Below are 8915 nucleotides of genomic sequence, written 5' to 3'. Positions count from 1 at the left end.
ATTGAAAGTGCAGTGACGTCTAAACGGCTGTGTGGTTGTGAAGCCCATAACCAAACATGCTGACTTTTCATTAGTGCTACTGGAATCACAATAGAAGAAAAAGCAGTACATGAAATAATTATCTAATTGTGGCAAGGATTGTCAGGAATCCAGAGGACAAGCTGTGCTCACTGATGTTATCTTACAAATGTGCCTTTTATGTAGGGCAAATGGGAAAATGTTGATAACTCTGCGTCCAACTAGAAAGTGTACTGTACTCCTAAAAAAATTGCAATACTTCATGACATCCTGTCAGCCTATAGAAATTTCTTTTCCTTTTGTCAGTGTCCCTCCAGTTCCTTCCGCAAAGGCTAATTACTTCATCAGACAGTGTTTCCAGGATGAAACGTTGCTTTTTTAAACTAATTTTTTTAAAACTTTTTTTTACGTTTTTTGTTATAGGTAGTTACAGATCTGTCACTGGGGTTTGTTGTTTCAGGGTGGCATTCAGAGAATGTTCTGAACTTCAATTTTTAAAAAGCAGAAGTTTTAAATTTTGAAATTGTCTTACAAGCGTAACTTCTGCGTTTAGCACAGGCTAGCATCTAGTGAAGGCAAACCATTTGATGCCTTTTACTTCAGCATCCTTTTTCTGCAGTGAAATGTTAAGGCTGTCTTGAGAATCACCAGCTTGAGCCAAATGCTTCGGGGCATTGTTATGTCTTCCTTGCACTCATTTTGAGTACATTTTTTTCTGAGTGTTTTACTGAACAGGGATGAACATGAGCATATACTTACACTTAAAAATATTCTCGAAACATCGCTGAATCATTCAGAAGCACAAAATGATACAGGTTGGACAGGATCTCTGGAGCTCATCTGGTCCTTAGTTTTAATCAGGAAAACATGTCTTTGGCAAAAGCTTTTTAAGGAAAAAAACCCACCTACTACAACAAGAACGCTGCCTCAGGTATAAGCATATTAAATATTACTCTAAAATCAATACACGGCATGCCCTGCAAAAGGTATAGCAGCCACACTTTCTCTTTATGCAGCCCAAGATATGCTTGGCTTTTTGGGCTGCAAGCACACATTGCCAGCTCAGGTCCAATTTAACATCCACCAACAACCCCAAGTCCTTCTCCTCAGGGCTGCTCTCCATCCACCCATCGCCCAGCCTGTATTTGTGCTTGGGATTGTCCCGACCCACATGCAGGACCTCGCACTTGGCTTTGTTGAACTTCATGAGGTTTGCTCAGGCGAACCTCTCAAGCCTGTCAAGGTCCCTCTGGATGGCAGCCCTTCTCTCCGGCACGTCAACCGCATCGTACATCTTGGTGTCGTTGGCAAACTTGCTGAGGATGCACTCAATCCCGCTGCCTGTGTCGCTGATGAAGATATTAGATAGTATCGGTCCCAGTATGGACATAGCAATAAGCTTTGGGAATCCAGGCAAGGCAAAGTTTGACAGGCAAAACGTCTCATTTTCTGAAACAACAAGTGAAGGACAAAGGACTGGATGGAAAGGGGTGCAGGAAGTGTGGAACACCTGGAGCTCCGAAAACCTTTGTGGTAGGGTTTTCAACACAGCACAACAGGATCAGGCATGCATATTTGATTAGATCCTTTGAAAATCCCAGCCTTAGATAAAATGCATTATAAAAACCATCTGCGAAATCAGAACTGTTGCAGCAACTTTTCTTCCCATTACTCCCGAAATGTTTTCCTTATTTTCTGGTAGGGAACATAGCTGGGGGCTTGAAAAGTTGTTAGTTTTCCTTAATTGTGCAAATTTGTCACGATCTGAAAGGTACTCCAATTTACCTGAAGAAGGACTGCATGGGGGAATGACTTTACCTGGTATTTGGCCTCTATAAACCCTCCCAGGATAAGGCATGGTGAGGCTCTAATCCAGTAGCAGATCTGTGTAGGCTCGTCCTTGCGCTGGCCCCCATTCCTCACTGATTCCAGGAGCCTTGGTGAGATGCTTCCAAGGTTGCTCCCCGTACCTGCTGAATTCTGTCAGATTGATTGGGCCCTTAAGGTGTTTTATCTCCTGCTAGTACTGAAATTGCAGTCTTTTTAGGTGACTTCTATCCCCCCCAAATAGAATTGAGTTCCCCCCCCAAATGTACCGCAAAAGCCATTTTTTATCCTTTATTTCTCAAGTTTTCACTCCTATTTACTTCTCTAGCTGCAACAATAATTACTGTCACAGAATTAACAGGAGGGGCAACCAGAAAGGGGAATAAATGGAATGGGACTGAAGACGTCAGTGGTGACTTCTTGTCATTTGGATAGGAACCAGCTGGTGTTCAAAATGTCCAGGCAGAAGCAACATGAGTATCAACCACAAGAAGACCCAGGAACCAGTGAGTTCAGTTCAAATATTCAGACTGTATCACCAATATTTCAGTTAGTGAGAGTTACAGAATAACGGATTGACAAGTTTGAGGAACAGGCTTACGCTTCACGGAGGAAGCTAAAAGAGTGGTACCAAGGATCCATTGCCAAACAAAGGGAAATTCATGTTAAATCAAGAAGTGGGTTTATTGGATTAGTCTTGCTTTTGGTGGAGGTCTTTTTTTATAAATCTCATTAGCAGGTATTTTGGTCTACAGATAAAATTATTTCTTAATGCAACAAGAGGGACACCCTCAGATGCACTGGCTCGGAGCTGCCCTGAGCCCCAAAAGTCGACCCCCCTGCAGGGGCCATACGCTCAGGGCCCTGGCCAGTCTTGTGATATCCTCCTTTTTCCAGCTCCACAGTCTAGCTGGATGCTACAAACAGCAGGGTTGTTTCCACCCTCTGATATCAGAAGAAAATTGTAGGTATTAACAACAACTAGCCTTACATGCTGAAACATTACCGTAAATATTGTTCAAGCAACCCTGTTTTGGCTGCTCTGAGAGATTCACAGAAGAAAATGAATGAATGTTGTCCTCTTCATCAGCGATTATCCGGAGTAATTGTATCTGAGTCAATAACTATAGTTCTCCTTTTCTCTTATGTCACGATAAATGGAAGGTAATCCCATTTTAATCACGTCTCTGCTCCAGCCCAGTTCAAGAACAATGAGTCATCACGGACTGCAGGGGAGGTGCTGCTGGTTTAAGCTGGTAACGCAAAGGGCTGAATTTGCTTTCCTGCTTACATCAAACATTCAGATATTATGCAAGTTACTTATCTCCTTCCAAACAAAAACATATTGACTTTTTTGTCAGAAAGGGCTTACAGAGCATGAGTTTCACAACACAATAAATAAACTCTACTAGGCATAAACTGTTTAGGAGGTTCATAGCATGTTTCACTTAATTTCATCGTTGCAGGGCTCTTCTAGATCCTTCATTATCAAATCCTGCTGGTTATTCACCCAATTTCCTTTCTTAACTGTCTTCCCCTCCTCCTTAGCATTTTGACAAGCTTGATCCTGGGGTGCCTGGCAGTTGGCAGCTGGCAAAATGGCATTGCTTTGGCCTCGCTGAGAATAGACCTCCCTGTGAACGATCTCCCCGGAGCAGAGCTGAAGTTTGAAGGCTGCCTGAAATCCTTGGCGAAAGTTTTCATTAAAGAAACCATAGATGATGGGGTTGATGCTGCTGTTGAAAAAGGCCAGCCAGTGAGCAAAGGGATAGATATAAATGTTGATGATCTGCAACTGGATATCTGAAAGGTTGGCGTAGTCTGAGAGCATCATCAGAGTCCACAAGGGAAGCCAGGACAGGGTGAAAAGCAAAGCCACTATAATGAGCATTTTGATGACTTTTTGTTTCTTCTTAGACACGCTGAGCCGCTGCCTCTGGCTGTGTTTTCCCACCACGGGCATTGCTGTGTTGAAGAGAGCAATGCTTATCCTAGCATACATGATAATAATGAGCGACAGGGGAGCCAGATAGATGTTGGCAAACAGAACCGTTGTATAGATCTTTCGCATTCCTGGGTCAGGCCAGTCCTCCCGGCACCAGTATACAGGGCGGGTTCCATTGCCATTGCCAAGGATGACCCTGAAATGCTTCTCTTCTTGTACCTGCAGCATGACTGCAGAAGGACACATGATTGCGATGGCCAGAATCCAGATGACCGCTATAATGGCGACTGCAGTTGAAATGGTCAGCTTCTGCTTAAACGGATAAACAATGCATCGAAACCTGTGGCCAAGACACCCAGGGACATATGTGGAGAAGCCATTTAAGGAAAGCTTAAACAAAGAGGTGAGCACACACACACACATTTTAAATGGTATGGTTTTTAGAAAGTATAGATGGAATCATCTCCTTATCCTGCATAAACCTGTGGAGTTGCATTTAGCTGCTCCATTTAAGAGCTGTGTTGGTAAAAAAAAAATCTTAAAAAGTCATATTTGCTGTTAAAATTTCCTCATTTTGATCTGCCTCCGTATCAGCCTGCTGCTTCCACTACTTCATTTAACCAAAGCTGGTACTAGTGCCTCTGGTGTCTACCTTAATAGCTAAGGAACAAACCAATTCTAGGCAGCCAGGTGTAGCGCAGCTGTATCATCTTTAAGAGATACCTGTGGAGGAGCAAATTGCTATGGCTGCTCTTTAGACCTGGCCACATTTTGTTTTGCTCAATAGCCTTAGGAGCAAAATACATCTCATGTATTGCAGTGTTGTACGGATTAATGAATCGGCCTCAGCATGGTCAGGTGGCCAGAAGGAGATGAAAACGACAGTTTACAGTCTCTGCATCATCTTACCTGTCTACGGCAATAGCAACTAGAGTGAAGACAGAGGCAGAAACAGAGATTCCTTGGACCATCCCGCTCATCTTGCAAACCAGGCTCCCAAACGGCCATCCTGGAAGGACACAGAGAATTGAAATTGCCACCATCCCATTGCAGCGCTACGCTTATATGCATAAGGGGAAATTTCAACCCCAGAACTAATACATTTCTTTTGCTCTATCAGGCCATAGCAGGGGTTGGGGAGACAGAGGTTATGTGAACAAATGCTTTGCCAAACGCCTTGGGCAAGTTTCTGATGTTCCAAAAAACAGCAAAGCAAATGTTTATGGTTTAACATCCCTTTAAAATGAGACCTCAAGACGAGAAAGGGAACCGACCGCTACAGTTGATTGTTCTTTGCGTCTGGCTTGTAGCATCTGCCTAGTCTTCCTAAACGTACAACCTGGTAGTGGGAGAATCCCTTCCTAAAGGCGAGGGAGGCAGAAGTCAGCAGGTACAGCCCCAGTCAGAAGGTGGATTAGAGGCTTGTCTTCCTCACCTCTGACTTCCAGTGACTCGAAATGCCTACAGAGCCCACTCCGAAATACGTTCCTGGCTCTCGGGGCCCCTAGGGAGACCAGCGCTCAGAAATGCAGGCGAGTCCCCCTCGAGCCCTTTCTGCCACGTGGTGGAACCAGCCTACCTGCAATGATGTTGTCCAGGAGGGTGGTGGGCATACAGAAGATTCCCACCAGTAAATCGCTGACAGCCAGGTTTAAGATGAAAAGGTTTGTGACTGTACGCATGTGTTTGCTCCTCAGGACGATAAAGCAGACCACTCCGTTGCCAACCATACAGAGCAGGAAGATCAGGAGGTAAGAGACGATGAAGACGGCTGCCACTGAAGGCTGGTGAAGGTAGAAGTCCACATAGGAGATGTTGCCTTCTAAGTAGAGGTACTTATATGTCCCATTGTAATTCAGCGCGTGAGGCCAATCGAATGAAGAGTTTGAGTCCATTTTCTTACTTGTGTTGCAAGGTGCCTTAAAAGATATTTTTACAATGGTCATTTTACTATGCTTGAAATTGACCTGAAGAAATGTGACTAGTTTGGGCATACTGTGTGCTGAAATACATGCAAAGCTTATGTATACTCATCCCTCCATGGCTTATTTTAACAGTCCACATCCTGAGCCTCCCCAGAAAGGAAAAGCAACAAATACTATTAGTTTGATTTTACAACACAGGCGTACAAAAGTGACCAGTAAGAATGCTGAAGGTTTTCTTCCTTCTGCAGGCTCTATAAATTAAGTCCTCCTTCTCCCAAAGGAGAAGAAAGCCAGAACAGGATGTAAACTTGCCAACCTTGTCGTGTCAAGTAAACAAACCAACAACCTGAACAGTTTATTTTGAGGAGAAAAAAAAATCAGAAATCTTGAGAAATCCCTTTACTGAACAGCTTGAGTAATCTGGCACTTAGGCAACAGTAAGATTGCTGAGCCATGAAAAACAGTGATTAAATTAAAGCTTTCTGAAGCGGCACAAACCTTTTGCCTGAATGTATCCAAATGCAATCCCATTTCATTGAAAATTAAATATTTTCATGTACAGCTGGTATTAAACCACAGTTGATTTTACTTCCCTGCTTACAAGCTACATAGATCAGGAGATAAGTCTGCAAACACGAAGGACTATGCTGTGTTTAAAACACGCTGAAGTACAGGACAGTTGGATTCATTTCCTAGCTCTGCGTCTGAATTCCCGTGTGATCTTGGGGTATTTGTAATCTCTCCATGTTGCGGTTTTCCTGCAATAAAACGTGAGTAATACTTTTCCCACATGGTTTATTCACACTGTAAAGTAAATTCTCCCATTTTATATTTTATTAGATTACAGTTGGCAAAAACTACAAGATTTTTCTAAAAGAGACTTTTTTAAAGTCTAAACATTCTTGATACTGTGTCATCTCAGTTTCAAACTACAAGTATCTACGCCTGCTGTGTTGTAATAGCAATACTTTTGCTGGTGCAATGGCTTGAACATATGGGACGCAAGACTTTATTCGACTGCTTGATGAAGCTGAAAGAACCAATTTAAAGCAGGTACAGAATTTGTATGCCCCAAACATACTTAATTCCAAATTTAAGTGATTAAGATGAACTTTGTAGGCCACAGTCTGTTTTCTTGCCTTGTAGAACCTATAGTTATACGAGACACTGTGCTGAAATTCTAAATCAAATCTTAACCATGACAAACTTCTAACATGTATATTATACAACTCACACAGAAATGGTATCGGTCTACATAACAGGCCAACACTGACATCTTGACATTTACAGCTGACACCAGATAACTTAACTTGGAAGCAGCATTCAAATTTTTTTTCCACATTTATTTTTATCTACCAGATGGACATGCCTGAAGAGGCAGGGGGATGAGGTGTTCCTAACTTAAAAGAACAGCAAAATTAATTGGTGGCAGAAGGCATAAAATTAATGTATGGGTGTAGGTGCCTTTAGGACCCTTACAAATTCCTTAGTATAAATGAAATCTAAATTAAGGCACAAGTATCCAAATCCTGGTGAGCTTGTATGTGAAGGAAGGAAAGTGCTGGCTACACCTCTTTCCTTACGAAAGGAAATGTGGAGCGGGCCCTTTTTTGTGCAGCTAAGGTTTCAGCTGCCTCCCCAGATACCTGATGATGAGGCGTGTGATGGTTTTCCCTGCGTCTGTGGAGTAACGATGAAAGGTGATGTTCTGTTGTCACTCCACGTAAGGCAGGCCTCTCCCCAGGAAAAGAAGTGTTAGGTACCAACGCTAAAAGGGCAGGTGGTGTTCCTTCTTTCTTCTGGCTGGGTTTTACTTAATAGGGTTTCTAATTTACCTTCTGTCTCCACCTGTTGTTCCCTGATATAATCACACCTAATTCTCAGGAAAGCATTGCAGCTTTTCTATATTCTGCTTGTCGATGAAATTCAACAACACGAAAGCCTCTGCAAGTGTTTTACTTCCAGGTAGCAAGCACAGTAAAAAAAATATTTATTCTGATATGCCTCAGGTTTGAAACAAGTGAAGTAGTGAAAAAAACATCGTGTTCTGGTGTCTTCTGCCTTTTTAGAAGTCAACAGCAGTACGATGTTTGTAACGGGTCTGTATTTTTACATATTCATTAAAATGTCTGCACATTAAGGTAGGTGAACAAGAATCTGAAATCTCTCGGAAAAAAATGGCTGCTGTGTCTTTTAAGAAAGCAGTATATACAAGCTAGCTGTAATAATTGTATATTCTCTTTGGCTGTTCTTATGGAGAAAGACTGTTTATTTACCTTTCCTGCTTTTATCCAACATATTTTCAAAACGATTGAAAATGTTTTTATTCAGAGGTATTACATGCCAAATGTTTTAACTAGCCGGAGATCAGAGTCAACTGCTGTGGAAAGTGTTTTAATGCCAGTTTTACAAGATAGCAGGCACTGATGCATTTGTATACAAACATCCCCAAGATGAAGAGCGTTGGCAGAATTCAAACATAGGTATTTGACAATAGGAGTTTACACTGTTCCTTTAATCACAGATATGGAGCTTTGCTTTCTAAATCCCAGGACATGCTGCGTCACTAAAACCTCATTTAAAGCTCAGCATCTCTTGCGCTCCCTCTTGGCTCGTGAGAAGAAATAGACTTTTTGTGGCTTGCTTTCCTCGTCTTCCCCCAGCCAGTTTCTCCAGGGAGTAAGGAGCAGGAGCCCGAGCTCTCCCTGCCCAGGGAGATGGCCATCTAGATGATAAGCAGAGCTTACCACGGGAGCATCCTTCACTGGGAAGGGCTTGGCATGCTCTGCGGGATGAGGTCCAAATCTGTAACGAGGAATCTGACATGCCAGTGTTTGCTCTGTAGCATTAAGTCACTTCTGAAGCTGCCAACCAATGGTATTAACCAAGTTAGAAATGCGAGGGCTCTTGCGGTCAAGCCTTCTTTTCCTGAAGGCTAGTGATGAGAGTAAGCAAGAAGCTTGGTTTAACACAGGGGAAGTGAAATAGCAAGAAACAGAGCAGATGGTGCCAGTAATCTGACGCTTGTTAGACGTTTGGAGCGAACGAAGCAAGGGATGGAGCTACGCTAGGCTAATTGCTGAATTTCAGAGAGTAAATGCTGCTCTGCGGCTAATTGCTGGATTTCAGAGAGTAAATGCTGCTCTGCGAGAAAATGGGAGTTCCGCTCTGTGCAGAGTAAGCACAAGACTTGTGCTCTT

The 8915-nt window shown here is 42.8% G+C and overlaps 1 protein-coding gene across 1 annotated transcript; it reads right to left on the bottom strand.

Moving 5' to 3' along the window:
• Positions 1–3289: 3289 nt before the first annotated feature.
• Positions 3290–5736, bottom strand: NPFFR2 (neuropeptide FF receptor 2). Its single transcript, XM_049815082.1, has 3 exons — positions 5370–5736; positions 4700–4799; positions 3290–4130 (listed from the first exon to the last, which is right to left on the bottom strand). Exons 1-3 carry the CDS (start codon positions 5734–5736, stop codon positions 3290–3292), a joined length of 1308 nt encoding a protein of 435 aa, XP_049671039.1.
• Between the last annotated feature and the right edge of the window lie 3179 nt (positions 5737–8915).

Source organism: Accipiter gentilis, chromosome 12 (assembly GCF_929443795.1).
Source record: "Accipiter gentilis chromosome 12, bAccGen1.1, whole genome shotgun sequence".
NCBI lineage: Eukaryota > Metazoa > Chordata > Aves > Accipitriformes > Accipitridae > Astur > Astur gentilis.
The sequence above is the reverse complement of the archived record's forward strand: the minus strand, read 5'-3'. Positions and strand labels throughout refer to the sequence as shown.

Excerpts from the sequence above, each read along its gene's own strand:
- NPFFR2 (XM_049815082.1), bottom strand. The coding sequence starts at position 5,736 with ATGACCATTGTAAAAATATCTTTTAAGGCACCTTGCAACACAAGTAAG. Across the intron at positions 4,800-5,369 it reads CCTGGACAACATCATTGCAG|GATGGCCGTTTGGGAGCCTG; the intron begins GTAGGCTGGTTC and ends GTGTCCTTCCAG. Across the intron at positions 4,131-4,699 it reads GTTGCTATTGCCGTAGACAG|GTTTCGATGCATTGTTTATC; the intron begins GTAAGATGATGC and ends TCTTGGCCACAG.